At 32.1% G+C, this 15,647-nt stretch overlaps 5 protein-coding genes across 5 annotated transcripts in view; 3 read left to right on the top strand and 2 right to left on the bottom strand.

Annotated features, from left to right (window-relative positions):
* The first annotated feature begins 3,074 nt into the window (after nucleotides 1-3,074).
* Nucleotides 3,075-3,793, top strand: LOC108574538. The gene is made up of 2 exons (XM_017937147.1): nucleotides 3,075-3,145; nucleotides 3,214-3,793. The coding sequence occupies exons 1-2, from the start codon at nucleotides 3,075-3,077 to the stop codon at nucleotides 3,791-3,793; spliced, it is 651 nt and encodes a 216-aa protein (XP_017792636.1).
* An 844-nt stretch (nucleotides 3,794-4,637) lies between these two features.
* On the bottom strand, nucleotides 4,638-6,827 carry LOC108574537 (protein claret segregational-like). The gene is made up of 4 exons (XM_017937145.1): nucleotides 5,860-6,827; nucleotides 5,483-5,780; nucleotides 5,134-5,408; nucleotides 4,638-5,067 (listed from the first exon to the last, which is right to left on the bottom strand). The coding sequence occupies exons 1-4, from the start codon at nucleotides 6,825-6,827 to the stop codon at nucleotides 4,638-4,640; spliced, it is 1,971 nt and encodes a 656-aa protein (XP_017792634.1).
* A 1,152-nt stretch (nucleotides 6,828-7,979) lies between these two features.
* On the bottom strand, nucleotides 7,980-10,081 carry LOC108574536. Its single transcript, XM_017937144.1, has 5 exons — nucleotides 10,058-10,081; nucleotides 9,710-9,807; nucleotides 9,542-9,575; nucleotides 8,844-8,995; nucleotides 7,980-8,349 (listed from the first exon to the last, which is right to left on the bottom strand). The coding sequence occupies exons 1-5, from the start codon at nucleotides 10,079-10,081 to the stop codon at nucleotides 7,980-7,982; spliced, it is 678 nt and encodes a 225-aa protein (XP_017792633.1).
* Nucleotides 10,082-10,382: 301 nt separating this feature from the next.
* LOC108574535 (phosphatidylinositol 4-phosphate 5-kinase 5-like) lies at nucleotides 10,383-11,774 on the top strand. The gene is made up of 3 exons (XM_017937143.1): nucleotides 10,383-10,609; nucleotides 10,762-11,068; nucleotides 11,595-11,774. The coding sequence occupies exons 1-3, from the start codon at nucleotides 10,383-10,385 to the stop codon at nucleotides 11,772-11,774; spliced, it is 714 nt and encodes a 237-aa protein (XP_017792632.1).
* Nucleotides 11,775-12,133: 359 nt separating this feature from the next.
* The window catches only part of LOC108574533 (radial spoke head 10 homolog B-like), a 5,896-nt gene continuing 2,382 nt past the window's right edge, over nucleotides 12,134-15,647 (top strand). Inside the window, exons 1-6 of the mRNA XM_017937142.1 lie at nucleotides 12,134-12,279; nucleotides 12,434-12,537; nucleotides 12,940-13,087; nucleotides 13,158-13,363; nucleotides 14,232-14,522; nucleotides 14,633-14,842. Of these exons, the coding sequence (XP_017792631.1) occupies nucleotides 12,134-12,279; nucleotides 12,434-12,537; nucleotides 12,940-13,087; nucleotides 13,158-13,363; nucleotides 14,232-14,522; nucleotides 14,633-14,842 (1,105 nt within the window). The remainder of the gene's footprint in view (nucleotides 12,280-12,433; nucleotides 12,538-12,939; nucleotides 13,088-13,157; nucleotides 13,364-14,231; nucleotides 14,523-14,632; nucleotides 14,843-15,647) is intronic.

Genomic DNA, 15,647 nt, shown 5'->3' with positions numbered 1-15,647 from the left:
GACCAAAATTATTGAACACAAAGCTACATGGAATTACAGACGAGATACAGGATAAACCTAACCTAACATAATGTATTCTTGTGTTCATGTCAGGAGGATCGAGAGTGCTCTTACCATTTTTGTGTCGCTTTCAACATTACCGAATCAGCATAGAATAAGATTACAACATTAGCAGTGGTTGGAATTAGAACTAAACTGAACCTAATTACAAAAATACAAATAAGTACTTACCCAGCAATTTATTTATAATTTTTCGATTATTACGCGTTCTTAACGACATCCGGACTTGGTTTATTTCATTTTGTAATGGAATATTATTTTAAGAATGAGTGTTTTGCAACAGGAAGTGGTGAATATGGTACGTAAGGGAGAAATGAATAGGCTGTAAAATGCTGTAAAACAGTACTGGTACATTGTAACCTTTTGTAAAATATATTTTGTACAGTTATTTTACAATAAATAATTGCATTTCTTCATTTTTCCTGATGCTGAAGTCTTTTCCTTGATTCCTGTGGTAGCCTGAATGTTCCATTTCTAGTTTACACATAAGGAACATTAATTTTCAAATGTTAAATAAAAATTATCAACAATTTCGAACTAATTTACTGCATCCAATTGTTAATCCAATGCGAAATTAATAAAAATTAATTATACGTCACAATTAAATACATATAGTAATCTTATTTTATGCTAAATCGGTAACGTTGGGAGTGACACGAAAATTGTAAGAGTCTTCTTGACCCCTGTTCCATGGACACAAAGTCCCATGAGCAGTGATGCCAGAATCGTGGACCGTGGGCGAAAGCAGTAACCCCCACTATGACCTACTGCCGTCTCCCACTATACCGTCCTTGTGCTCTCACACAAGTGTAGCGGTAGCTCTGTCGTGTGCGAAGCCTGTTCGGCACTTTCCGCCAATTATCTACGTCACCACGTGATGCTCGAGCAACCTGAGCAAATGAGTAAGAATTAGGAGATACCCTTTGAATCTCGGTGAGACGCAGTGTTTCGAGTATATGGGTGTTCGGGACAAAAATCGTAACTTCTAAATTAATCAATTTTAGACCTAAGTCCTCTAATACTTTTTTGAAGAGAATTCAAATATGCATTGATTGGCACATAAAAAAATATATGGTTTCATTTAAAAAAATTGTAGCGATCTATATTTTTTATCGAATAAAAACTTTTTTGTAAATTTTCATTAACACGATTTATTGTCAACTGAATGCTGATTAACTTTTGTTTGAAAAATTTGTTCATCAGTTTCGCGGAAATATCGGCAAAATCGTAGCGGCCGTTTCGCATGCAGGGGTTTGAGAGACAAATATCATAACTTTGTATACATTCAAAATTTCTCTTTTATTTTTGTTTTGTAATTTTCATCAGGTAGTTAAATAACAATATAAGTAATAAAAAAATTTAATAACACGTACATGTAAGAATGCGAGATTTCGGCGGCGAAGTGGTGGCCTGAACTTTGTCACCCAAGAAGAGAAAGCGTGCGGGTATCTGAGGGTACCATAAACTAAGCCCTTTCCCCGGAAAGTCGAACGAGGGGGCTCCAACGGTTTTACGGAGCAACGCAGGATACGACGCAAAGAGGACACTCTTAATATAGCCGTCGAGCGAGACGGACACCGGAGTACTTAGCAGCCGCTTATAGTTATAATATAATACATTTTGGATAATAGTCTATCGCGTGTTACGTTTACTTAAGTTTTGCTGACATAAAATAGTAGGATAGGACGCTAAAATACTGAACGCGTCAATAATGATTTTGACAATTTTCTTCATTTTGAGCAAATTTGAGCAGTTAAATTTGACATTAATATGAAGATTTATATGTTCAAAATTAATATACAAAAAATCACCGAAGTATTACTCGGTACTTTTTTTAAAAGTCTCGTTAAATTTGATAAAAATTTTACATAAAAAATTAGGAAAATTTATTACTATTGTATTAAAATTCTGTGTCAGCTTGAAAGGTATTCAGGTACTAAACACAACCTATAAAAATCAAATCAAAAACATAAATGGTCTGTGAATGGCACATATTTGAAAAATACACTGATTTTAACACGTCGATCGCCACGTCACCCATATCTGGGTGACGACTATGTTTCCGTGGGGGCCCGTCACCCGTAAACGGGTGCCCATGAGGTGTTAGGTCTATTTTGTACCTCGTCTATGACGATAGGTATATTCTGTACTTTGTTTGAGATGAAATGTAAATACATATGTACATATATCATTTTTCCTTTCTTTTTTCTTTATTTAATTAAAATATACGCTATATTGTATTTATATTTTGATCCATTGAACATTGCTCTACCATTTTTCGCAATTTAGATATCATTGTGAGCGGCCCGTTACAAATTTTATTCGATATTCTAAAAATATTTGTCATAAAATCAATTTGTCTTGTTCGTGAATTCGAAAAATATTGACATTTAATGTGTAATGTACTGAAAGACACGAATGAAACTGTTGTGCATCTGTCTTAGAGATTGTCTTCTTTTTAATCTGTGCAACCTTTCCCTTTATCGTTGGTCTGTGATTACAAAATTTAATGTGAACAAATATTACGACATCCTTTAATTAGCAAAGAATTTGAAAAAAAGTAACGGAGACAATGTAAAATAATGGTAGTGGACTGTTATCTACTGACGAGAAAAGTAGATACATTTAAGTACCATAATTTTTGCAATGTTTCATCGATATTTAAAGTTGTTTAAGCAAAAAAGATCACGTTACATTTCGTGGGATATTTTATTTTTCTGGGGAATCGGATTATGGATAGCTTTGTGTGCGAGTAATACGTATCACTCGAACATTTTAAAGCACGAAGGTAAATATTACACGAGCTTACGGAATATTTATTTAATTATCATAACTGTTTTCATTTAGCTACATTATTTTATCTACAAAATTCAAATTTTGAAATTCCATACAATATTTCTACAAAGGCAGAAATTATGGAAGAAATGTTACATATTACAACGACAAAGTATAGTGTATGTAACATAATACTGATGTTGAAAGATGTGTTCCAATGTGTGCATATCTTTATATCTATGTCTCTTGTAATATTTTTCATGTGTTTGCAAGAATACGTGAAAATAGTGATAAAAATATGGAATACTATGTAAGTAAATATTTTTTATTCTAAACATTCAATGACAATTATATTTTAATTTGGATGAATTTTCACAGGGCATATAAATATTCTCCACATGTCCTTTATTTCATATTCCTTGGAAGAAACCTTAAAAAAGATAGTATCTCTGGTAAAAACATACGTAATTGCGATGATGCTAATTTGCATACTAAATTAACTGTCAAATTTGAAAACTGTAAAGAGCATTTACGAACGAAATTAAATCGGGATGATAAAGATGTGTATACTTTGGAAAAAAACAAAAATTTTAATGAATTAAATACAAACATATATATTATACAGAATGAAATTATCTTTAACAGTTATACATTGTTACTATCTAACAATTATGAACTTTATCAGTACTTCAGTAATCAACAATTAAAAAATAATTTAATGCACAAATATTTACTAGATCAAAGTTGTGCATATATAAAGAATGATCTAAAATCTTCGAACAATTATAAAAGAAGTGATGATGGACCGCCGAAAAAATATATACAAAAACGCATTGTTAGCTCTTCGCCAGAATTTCAAAAATTCTTAGCAAATTTAAGGAAACCTCAATTTTTTAATCCATGCATATCAGGAGTGTCTGCAAGATATATTATTCGTATAAAATCGACCTATAAATAGTTATCTTATGAGAGTCGTTTTGAATAAAATATTCTTATTTACATGAATGTCTTTATTTAAAATTTGAATATGCTACACGATACAAAACTCTTTAATTTAATCTTATATTCCTCAGCATAGGATAATAATTTTATACATTTACACATTTCGAATACATATCAATGATATTGTTTTAATGCGCACTAAGTTGTATCTATGAAACAATTTTCGCGGAACAAAGGATAAAAACGAGTGTAAATTCAAAAATTACCTTTTTTTACTGTACAGCAGTATATTCGAGCAGTAGGCTAGACTTACTCGGGTAACGATCCTAAAAGTAAGAACTATATTTCGAAGATAGAGGAATATAAGATAATGGGAATCGCGCAGCTTGTAGAAGAAAAAGACATTACTATACATAAAAATACAGAATTTATTAAACAATTTGCAATCCACACAGTTAAAAATACTTTTTGTTGCCAGTTTTTTTGAATACATTACATTACATACAATGTGTGAAGAAGTATAACAGTTATATACAATTTATATACATGTTAATGAATATAACGATTACGATATATACAAACATAAGAATTGTAGTCATTGTAGTCACACATTAGAAAATTTCCTAGAAAACTATTTTTAAGCTTAAGAAACTATTTTTATTATTCAGAAATTATAAAATACATTTTTATTTTGCAGTCTTATTAAAACGGGATTTTTAACATTTAAAACATGTATCTTTGGTTCAAAGATTTGAGGCTTTCACAGCTCGGTATCATACAGTTATTACTGTTGATGCTCTGCGTGCAAGTCATGTCCTTTGAAAATATATTTAAATCTTCAACTGCAACGAGAATGATATTTAATTAAACTGTATTGAGTTTTGTAAAACTGTTCGCGTTCTCTTTGCATTGCCTGTTTTACAGTTGTTCACGTTGCTAGCAAATCTCAATGAGTTCAATGTTTCATTGTAACATTCGTCCAGAGGCGATATATTTAGCAACATAAGAGTCTTTGAATTACCACCCAGAGACGGCATCAATAAATGAGTAAGCTTCGAGTTTCTGTATGGAACATGTTCTTGCTTTTTCAAAAGAGCAAGAATAACGTTACCCAGATTTGCCAATGATTTATTAATATTTTTTGTTTCTGCTGTTCGAATCGATTCCTCGCCTTTCAATCGTTCAGAACCCGCTAAATCGACTAAGTTCAGATTTCCTATCGAAACTTCCTCTTTCGTTTGATGCGTTCCAATAAGTTTTATTCTAGCTACCGAATGCGATCTTGACGATCTGAAAAATTATATTTCATGAATCTATTACACATTTGTACTTGTAAAATAAAACATGCAGATATACCGTTCGTTTGACTGAGTAGCAGCAACTGCTCTATTACGTTGCGCTGTTATAAGGCACTCGTGTAATTCTTCAGGGCTATGTATTTCTTCTATCTTGAGATTACTGACGTATAAATCGTGCCCTTTACTATCAGTCATTCGGATTTCATGCATTTTTGATTGTGAATCGAGTAAATCGACAATATGCTCGTTGTAAATTTCAAGGAAACTGGCTTCTATTCTGTATTCCCAGCCAAGCAATTGGAACTGTTTCATTTCTTGAAATATATGCCGTACCTACAAGAATATGAAAAATATATTGTTTCGTATTGCAACTGATAAATAATTTATACTAAATGGATACACCATACCGTTCTAGATATCATGCCTTCCGTTTCAATGCCGGGTAAACCTTCCATAGTGTACGTTTTACCAGAACCAGTCTGCCCATATGCAAATACACAAACATTATATCCTTCTAAGGCAGATTGAACTAACATGGCTAATTCTTCGAAAATAGTTTCTTGTTTAGCCGTTGGCGGGAAAACTTTATCGAAAGAAAATTCCTGTCGAATTCCTCTCCACTTTCCACTACAGCTAACTACATCAGATCCATCAGATTTTCTTACTTCAATAGTACACTCATCTACAAAGTTCATGGCACACATCCTGTGGACAATATAAATGGTTTTTTTAGAAAATTGTTTTATACTTGAAAATTAAACATTTATATATATGGTACACATACGCTTTGCCAAGTTCAGTTGGAGTCCTAGGACGCACCCTACAGAAAACTCTGATATTTCCTTTCAATTCCTGTATAGCATTATGTAAAACTCTACGATCTTTATCCATTGTATGAACCAAAGATTGTAACGCATTTTTAGTTGCATTTAACTCTTCATTAATTTCTATTTGATTCTGTAATCTTGTTTCTAAATCTTTGATTACAGAGTCATGCCTTTGCAATATGATTTCTTGAGAACTACATTTCTCTTTAAAAGTTTCCAACATGTTTGTGGCATTCTGAAAGGATTCCTCTGATTCTTTTAGGCGTTTAGCTAAATCCTCTCTTTGTTCTTGTGCCTTATTCATTTCTACTTTCATTTCTTTTAGTTCACTATTCAATACCTTATTCTTAGTTTCATATTCTTCTGCTTTTGTTTTATATATAGCTTCATTTGCCTTTAATGTATTTACTTGTTCATGTAATTCATTGCACTTTGATACAGATTCTTTAAGTTGTTGTCTTACATTAGACAACATATCATGTGTATGAGCTAATCGACCCTTTATGTCCCACTTAGAAGGTTTTGGTGCATTATCATTTTGCACTTTTCTACCTGTGGTATTTTGACTGGATTTAGTTGTTAATATAGTGCCAGTTCGTTGAGCAACTGGTTTAGCAGAAGGCCTAATTAATGGTTTTTTAGCTTCTCCATGCATTATGGGTGCAGCAGCTGGTCTTTTCAAAATCTTAGTAGCAGTGGATAATGTGCTTTTTGATCTTCTAATATTTTGTTTAAGCAGAGTTTTACTCTCATTTATACCTTTCACATTAATGTTCATTGTACTCTTTGCTTTTTTCAACACTCTAGAAGCACCACTAGAACTTGCATAAGGGATATTATTTTGATCTTCTGCTGCTTTTTGGTTATTCATTGTGCTAATTATTTTTGTTAAATTGACTTTTGGCTTTGGTAAGCGTGACTCCATCTAAGCATAATCATTTTCATTAATAAAAAATATAATGAAAGTAAACTGAATGCTATAAAAGTTCAATAGAGCCCACACATGCATTACCAACACTTTCAACACATTACTTAATTATTATAAAACGAATCTATTCCTCTTCACCGTACATGCTTCTTTAAATCACACTGTACCTTAAAGTACTCTGAGAACGATCGTCAAATAAATTCTACGATTTCTTTTAATAAATACCTGTTTAATCACTTAAAATTTGATTATACAAACTCTAAGATACATTGTTCGTGACGAAAAGTATATATACGAACGACTGTAACAACAATATGATAAAACAAACCTCGTTTCCCAAAATAATACAATCTAGTTCCTCGCAGGCACACGTCTATAAATTAATTATTTAGCGCTAAATTACCTAATATTCTCAGAACAGTAAACTTATTTAACACGCGGAGGCATATTTTTCATTAAGTTTGCAACATAAAATCGAATTAATTATAATTCTCGCAGAAATAGTCAGGAACGACGCTACGTTCTACTCCACAACGGTCGAACCGCGGTTAAACAACAACCGCTACGTTTATTTGAACTTAAATTTGTCTGAATATAACCAATCAGAGGTTAGTAAATACGGCAACCAATCGTTCGAGGGAATAGAAGAGTCAGCCAATGGCAGCTTCTCGCGAAAACGTTTTGTGCAAGATTCTTTATTACATCATATCCAAGAGCATTAACTACATAATGAAATTTGTATTCTTGTATATAGCGACCTTATGAATTTTCTTTAGTACTATTAGTGCGCATATAACTGAATGATTTTTTAATTTAATTGTTCTTTAAATAAAAAAGCAAGTGAGGCATAATAAATAACTTAAAAGAAATTGCATTAGATGGCGAAGTTTATTCCCCCATCGAAGTGACGTTTGTATGGACACTGTTTGTATACTTAGATACACGTCGTCTATGGTGATAGCACAGACGAGATTTAGAATAGATCTAGCACCTTATATGTACTTAGAAACTTGTGTTTCATGTTCTAAAATACCGATCATGTAAAAAATCATAAGTTTTGTAACTTCTCTATCTTAAATGCTGTTACACTAACCCGGGAAACTCTATACAATGTTTCACAAAATATAATCTGCCAATTATTTACACATTTTAATTTTGAATTGTACACTCTTTTATGTTAGAAGAATCAGCGGATTGTAGAGAATGACTGTCTTGAATCGAAAATTCATGTACTTTGTTTCTTCTTGACTTTAAATCAGCTATGTTTCGATGAAGCTCCATATTGTCATCTAAAAACGTATGCATTCCATCTCGTTTTTCCAATTCTTCAAGACTGTAACCAATGGTTCGTCGATTTAAAAGCCATGGTTCTGGTGGCGGTGGCGGTGGTAATAATTTTGCCTTTACAGGATAATGCGACCTATAGTCAATTTCCGTTGTCGTCCTATAATCCATGCAACGAGCTTCTTCAGAATCGTACATTATATCCATTAACGACGACTCTTTCTCTTCTTCTGTCCTGCGATACGTTACAAATTCAAAACTAATTTAATTGAAAATAGTTACTGTAACGATTTCGATTTATAAAAGAGTTGTGAAGAACAGTTACTCTCATTGATTATTATGCATATATCGGTTTATATGATTTATTATATCGGTTCTACAAAGTAGATATATCCTAAGAGAGACACAAAACAGACATACTACAGGGAAAGTTTGGTAGATGGAACCACAGTTGTCAATTTGAATCACAGAAACTTTCCTTGTAGATTGCCAATAGCCACTCAAATAAATTTACGATTCTGACAAGTTAATCGTAAAGGGCTCTAAATCATTTTGGAGGACTTGGTACATACTGCCTTCTCTTTCAAAGGTGTGATTTTTCTGAATTTCCTCAATAGAGATAAAAAGGCACACCAATCGCAAAATTTTTGAATATATTTATCTCGAAATACATAGCCCTGATTATGTAAATAGATTAGTTTAATAAAATATAATGTAATGAATGCATACCCTGCCAATGCAGAAGACTTCATATTAAGTAAAGTACGTTGTGGATATATCGGTTTGTACAAATCTTTTAATTGTATTTGAGATAGCATAGTTTGTGTTTCAGAAATTCCTGTACAGGCATCTTCTGGACCCAGTCTTTGATACGATGACTTCTGAAGAAAAAATTTTCTGTTTTTAAAAAATGAAAAACCAGTTTCAGAAATGTATCATGTTATTAAAAATTTTTCTATTTTACAATAAATTTTTCTATACAAATAAGGATATTTACAATAACAAATTATTGCACTAAAAGTCAAAACTGAAGCTTTTAGTATTATTATGTACGTACATTTTCTTAGCTTACTGATTCACTGTCTTTGATTATAAAATTATTTAACATTTGTAATACTTCAGTTTGCTTCTTTCTCAGACAGAACTATGTATATACATGATTGATTCAATAATTTTAGAATCTATATTAATGGCAGTAACGAAGGTGCGTTGCTACGTATAACGAAGCGGCGGAGGAGGGGGAAGTACCTTACTCCTTTACTTTTCAATATTTTTTTATCAGGTCAAACTAAGCCGGGGCCAAATGTATGGGGCCGGTCACGTGGTTTCATCCTCTACCGCTTCTCTACATTAATAACTAAAAAACGAAGCCTCGAACGCAATTTTTTTTTTCTTCATTTTTGTCTTATTTTGGCTTCTAGAATCACCCCTGAAATTTTTTTCCAGGAGTGGCCAAATACCCTGTATAATGCATAGTTGAATGTAATAAGTAAAAGTAAAAAATAAAAGTATAATGAAATATCTAATACATAGTTAAGTGGATACGATTAAGTAAAAATGAAAAAATATTTTTATCTATACATTTGCACTCTTACCAATCATGGACTTTTACTTTGCTATTATATTTGACAGGCGTATGGAAGACTAGTAGTTCCAAATCTTTAACTTCATCTTCACAAATTGGCAAGACAGCCTAGAATATAATCATTGTTTAAAATACTTTTTGCATAATAATAAATACTGAATACTAATTCGGAAAGGTTTTGTCTGAATAATTGTTTCATAAAATGAATTTAATTTAAATAATATTTCTCTTTCATAGTTACAACTTTTTAAATCAGGATTCTCTCCATAATAGTATACACAGAAAATATTAATATATTAAAATTTCATAATTTATAAAAATTTTACAATATTTTCGATAAAAAAATAATTAATCTTACGTTCATTTTTTCTTTAGCTGGCATATTGTCTATTTTCAATTTTAATTCGAAAATATCGTTTACTTTTATTAATATTTCGTATTACGGAATAACATAAGAAGTGAATAAAAATATTTCTGAATATAGCGTCAAATATCATCGAAAGTGTCACATAAAATGTTTCTGAATTTCTGGTATCTTTATATCTCTATATAAATATAGAGTCTCACAATAATACTTATAATCTTAACATATTGATATTTATTAACGAATTCAGTTAGCTGTAAATAAATTGAATAAAAATAAGTTTTAAGTTTACTTGAAAAAAAAAAAAAAATAGAGAAAAATGAATTCTGCGTTAAAAGAAGTTATTAAAGAAAAATGTAGAAAGGTTATTCCTTCGACATCGTTTGACGAAGAGGAAGAGGAAATTGAAGATGTCGAAGAGGAAAGTGAAACAACACAGGAGTTGCCACTTGAAGATATTTTGGCTGAAAAACGTCGTAAATATAATGCCAAGGAGGAATTCATTCATTTACTTTACAATGATATCCTAAAATATTTTGTAAAAGAGTAATTATATTTCTTTCGCTAAATTTTTAAATAAACTTCGACATTTATGTAAGATTCTCCTAGTCAGCCATTTAATTCTTTACCAATCGTCTCACTCCCACTCTTCTTTATAAACTCTTTATATTAACGAAAAATAAGTCTTATTTAAATAGGTGGGATGGAAAGTATATAAGGAAAACGTACGAAAAGAATGTTGAAGACAATTGTAAAGACATATTTGAGGACAATGAGAGTAAAGGTTATGAAAATGCAAATGAATCCAAAGTAAACGATAATACTTTTGAAGAATATAATAATGATGCATCTAGATCACGTTCCGATTTCCCCTGGAAATTATCATTGCCAGATGAATTTGCAAACATAAAGTTCATTAGTAATAATACGTATACAGGTCGTATTAGTAGAAAAATGATGGAAGGTGAGGGCGTGTACAGATGGTCCAATGGCGCCCAATATAAAGTAACATTTTTTAATTAATTTATCTGTTCATCAAATTAACATAAGCGACCAGTAAAATAATATCAGACGGTGCAAATAGAATATCTGCTTTGTTTCTAATAATACTGAAAAATATTTCTGAAACATAATTTGAACAGTTTCGAAAATGGTGGAAGAGAAATTCTTTTCCAAGGTCTTTTCTCTGAGTATTACAAAAACCTACATTTTTTTGCACGAAGCATATATATTTTGTACAAATCATGTTGCAGCGAACTTAAGAGTAAAAATACACTGCTCGCCAAAAAAATTGCAATACCCTAAAAATGAAACCTCACTAATCTGAAATTCACATATATTGTTTGAAAGGGAAAAATTATTGAAGTTTGGTTAAAAAAAGGTCACTTTTCTCAGAGTAGCCCAAAAATATATGTGATTTCCAGATTTGTGCAACCCCAAATTTCTAAGTGTTGCAATTTTTTTGCAACGACAGGAGTGTAATTAGCGGTCAGTTAATTTTCACACGAGTAGGCGCTAAAATAATTCGCAGGGAGAATTTCAACAGAATTGTATGCATGGAAGAGGTTTGTTGGAATGGAATAGTGTTTGTTGGTACGAGGGAGATTTTTTGAATGGCTATAGGCACGGTAGAGGAACTATGGTGGATGGAGAAAATCGTTATCTGTACTGTGGTCAATGGCATATGGGTCAAAGACACGGAATGGGGTAATTATCACAGACTAAATTATACGTAACGTGAACTAGAATGAATTTTCACTTGATTAATATTATTTGTAATTTTACACACTAACGAAAACCATCTGTGACTTTAGCATGATGATAAACAATTACAATTAATAGGAATTGTAAAAATAAAAAATACAAACGATATTAAAAAGTTTGATTGGCAATAATTTCTGTTCACTGAATACTTTTTAACGTATTATCATATATGCACTGTGTTACTGTATTTCACGTAAATAATTGCCGTTCGTTCTACTTTGCTGCAAACAATAATGAATCTATTGCAAAAGTTATTGTCGTTACGGTGATAATGGATCATACGACGGTGATTGGGTAATGGACATAATGAACGGAGTTGGATTACGAATTTATCCAAACGGTGATCGCTATGTTGGTCAATGGAAGAATGGTATTCGTGATGGCATCGGAACCATGGCTTGGACTAACGGAAATGTTTATCGCGGGGAATGGACGTGCGGTGCAATAAATGGGTTTGTTGGTCTCTAAATTTATAACAATGGATTCAAATAAATATAAAATATGAAAATATAAAAACATAAAAATGTGAAAATATGAGAATATAAAAATATGAGAATATAAAAATATGGAAATATGAAAAATATGAGAATATAAAATTATTTACAGTTACGGGGAGTATGTGTGGAACGGATTTTTTAATAAAACTTTTACTTGGCCACAAGAAGCTTCCTATGCAGGCTATTGGCGTTACGGAATGCGTAATGGCAAAGGTGAATTAATATTTTTATGACATAAAAAATTGTGATAAAAGTGTTAATGAGATTGCTGTCGCAGGAGAGATAAAATTGAACTCCGTAGGCGGAGCGAAATTTTCTGGATATTGGAAGAACAACAAAAAGCACGGTTATGGAACTGTAATTGGTAACGTGAACACTTTTTAAAATTGCCACCGTAAATTTTCAATGAAAGTATTACATACCGCTGACACTAATGTATTTATTAATCTCCATTCAATGAACTATCAATATAAAATTGCATACAAATGTATCCCCTTTGTTTAGAACAAATTTAGAACATTATAAACGACAATCTGTCTTCGTATTTGTAATATTAACACTTTTAATTATTGAAATTGTACAATATAAAATTGCAAATATTTTTACTTCGTTCAGGAAATAATGGCGAAAGATCCAAGTCTAATTTAATGTTTTCAAATGACGTTTTGTATACCTCTAACGTTGCAAGCGATCTTTTAGAATGTGAAACGGAAATGGAGGATGAAGAGAACTGCGTGCGCGCGGTTAAAGAAATAAAACATACGTAAGAATTCGAATTTTTATCAATTCAGAATTAAAGAAAATAAAGAAAACATTCGTTTAATCCTTTGCAGATTTGTTGACAAACCTAATCAATTAACGGAAACTGCAGTAACTTCTATCTTAAAGCCAGAACAGTTTCCAGATTTGTCTTATTACATAACTCGTTTATTGGATCCAAAAAGTCTGGAGCCACCTTTAATACCCGCGGTTCCATCTGGAAAATGTCACGACTGTGAAAACGAATCTTGTTCCTGTTTGATGCAGACAATTTCAACCGGTTGTTTATTAATATTAAGTCGTCACATAAGTTCGTGCCAAAAGCGAGAAATATTTTAATGAAAATCGACATAATGATCCTACAAAAAAAAAAATAAAGTTTGTAGGCAAAAATTTAGGGTTTGGGGCGGCCCACGTGGTCGTCAGCCGCGCCGATCGGGACGGTGGCCAGGTTTATGGTGCCGATGTGACCGTGGGTAAGACGTGCCATAAATCTGGTCACCAGAAGTAAAGGACGGAAAGCGACGTTCCCGGGCGAAACGGTTTTTCCGCCAAAATCGCGGTAGAAGGGGAACGTCGTAGGGGTACGTTCGAAAACAGCCCTAATTGGCGGAGAGAAGAAACGCCCTCGTCAAGGGACAGTTTAAAAACGAATAGCGTGTGGAAAAAGGTGTGTGTGGAAAACGAACTTTGCGTGAGAAAAGTATATTGAAGGAGCGTTATTGAGAATAGGACTCGTGTCCGTGTAGAATAAATTATTAGTTATTTATTAGAATTAAAACTGTCTCATCTCTCGCCTTTACCAGCTGATTCCGCCAAACCTCTCTCCATCCCGGACTCGCCATGTCCGTGTAGAATAAATTATTAGTTATTTATTAGAATTAAAACTGTCTCGTCTCTCGCCTTTACCAGCTGATTCCGCCAAACCTCTCTCCATCCCGGACTCGCCTACAAGTTGTACAATGAGAAGGCGCTTACGTTTTTTGTTTTTAATCAAAATTAAGAGTTCCTTAGAAATATTGACCTAAATTATAAAATTCGACACGAACTTATGAGATGACCTAATATATATCTTGTTTCCTGCTAACATTTATCGTCTTTATATAGATTATAGTGTAGTAAAAACTTTTGCATAAAATGTTCTACAGTTGCGGTTGCAAGTGAGCAAGAAGAACGTACACAAACGGAGATCGATTCGAAATTGTACAAGGAAGATACGGGAGAGTCTGTTTGGAGATATGAAGAACGTTGGACGTACAATTGCTTAACATTGCATATGTTTCGTTTACGTGAAATTTACAATGATTATGCTAAATTGTTCGCTAAGTCAGCGTATCAATGTAATCTCGTAATGACTAGACTGTGTTTATGGCAAATGTGGAGAGATTGTGGTATTCATAGAAAGGGCCTCAGTCTCATTGAAATCGACGATTACATAGGTGAATTATTCATCGTGCTGTATGAGTATACTAAAAATTTCCACGAAATTTGAAAAGAATTTTAAAATAATACTTATTAGTGGAAATATGTTTGATTGAAATAATTTTAGCGAAAAATGAAACCACCTTAATGAAAGATCCTCATCATCCTTTCGAGAAGATTGAAATTTGGCAATTCTTGCATGCGTTGCTAGAAATTTCGTGGCATTTGTATACGAAATATGACGACGTAGAAACTGTAGAAATGAATGGAAAACTCGCTGGTGGTCTGCATAAGTTGTTAGAAAATAATATATACCCTCAGGCTGGAAATCATGTCGGTACGTAAGCAGTTTAAAGTTATATCACTGTAAAAAAACGTAACAATTTAAAGTTATATCGTAAAAAATAATAATTTGAAGTTAATATCGTTGTAAAAAATAATTGGTGAAAATTTATACGTATGTGACAATAATACGAAAAATGTCCCGATCGTTATCCATTTACTGTCGTAAATACATACGTATTGAAGAGGAGACAATTTTATCTAAAATAAAAATCTCTTCCTCCTGAAAATAAAAATTTTCGGATTAAACGATTTTCCTTACAAGAATCTCAGTTGTATATTGTTTTATTGTATTTATTCCGATATTTGTGAAATTTTTAAAATGTTGGATCTCTTTTCAACATTTTAATTGAAATCTTTTAATTAAAATAAAATGTATTCTAGGAAGCGTGTGCCAAGAAAATCAGAATTTACTACCTATCTACTGTGTGTTTGAATTGTGTCAACAAATTGGATACCCATTTTCTGCAAAAGATCTACTTCGAGCGACGTGTGCTTTAAAAAGTAATCTTGTTTTGTTTATTTTACGAATCTTAAGGTTGTATCAGTAAGTTGTAGGGTATTTTTACACTGTAAAATGTTTTACAGTGTAACTATTTTTAATAGCATTTGAAAAATCTGAATCCTCCAATGAAATTACTAAATTTGAATTTTTGCAATTAACTTCGTTGAAAGTAAGCACATGTTTTTTTTTGCAATTATATAACTGTTTTACGTAAGAGTGGTAATGTTAGTTATCGTTTATCCGAAAAAGAAACGACTTTCTTTTCAACTCTTGAAGGTCATTTCAAGGTCACTTT

The sequence above is a fragment of the Habropoda laboriosa genome, unplaced genomic scaffold (assembly GCF_001263275.1).
Source record: "Habropoda laboriosa isolate 0110345459 unplaced genomic scaffold, ASM126327v1 scaffold175, whole genome shotgun sequence".
Taxonomy (NCBI): Eukaryota; Metazoa; Arthropoda; class Insecta; order Hymenoptera; family Apidae; genus Habropoda; species Habropoda laboriosa.
The sequence above is the reverse complement of the archived record's forward strand: the minus strand, read 5'-3'. Positions and strand labels throughout refer to the sequence as shown.

Coding starts and splice junctions, on each gene's coding strand:
- LOC108574538 (XM_017937147.1), top strand. CDS start 3,075: ATGTCTCTTGTAATATTTTTCATGTGTTTGCAAGAATACGTGAAAATA. Junction 3,146..3,213: donor ATAAAAATATGGAATACTAT/GTAAGTAAATAT, acceptor GAATTTTCACAG/GGCATATAAATATTCTCCAC.
- LOC108574537 (XM_017937145.1), bottom strand. CDS start 6,827: ATGGAGTCACGCTTACCAAAGCCAAAAGTCAATTTAACAAAAATAATT. Junction 5,409..5,482: donor AAGGCATGATATCTAGAACG/GTATGGTGTATC, acceptor ATATTCTTGTAG/GTACGGCATATATTTCAAGA. Junction 5,068..5,133: donor GCTACTCAGTCAAACGAACG/GTATATCTGCAT, acceptor ATAATTTTTCAG/ATCGTCAAGATCGCATTCGG.
- LOC108574536 (XM_017937144.1), bottom strand. CDS start 10,081: ATGCCAGCTAAAGAAAAAATGAAC. Junction 9,808..10,057: donor CAGCTAAAGAAAAAATGAAC/GTAAGATTAATT, acceptor ATTATATTCTAG/GCTGTCTTGCCAATTTGTGA. Junction 8,350..8,843: donor AAGTCTTCTGCATTGGCAGG/GTATGCATTCAT, acceptor AACGTATCGCAG/GACAGAAGAAGAGAAAGAGT.
- LOC108574535 (XM_017937143.1), top strand. CDS start 10,383: ATGAATTCTGCGTTAAAAGAAGTTATTAAAGAAAAATGTAGAAAGGTT. Junction 10,610..10,761: donor CTAAAATATTTTGTAAAAGA/GTAATTATATTT, acceptor TTATTTAAATAG/GTGGGATGGAAAGTATATAA. Junction 11,069..11,594: donor CCAATGGCGCCCAATATAAA/GTAACATTTTTT, acceptor AATAATTCGCAG/GGAGAATTTCAACAGAATTG.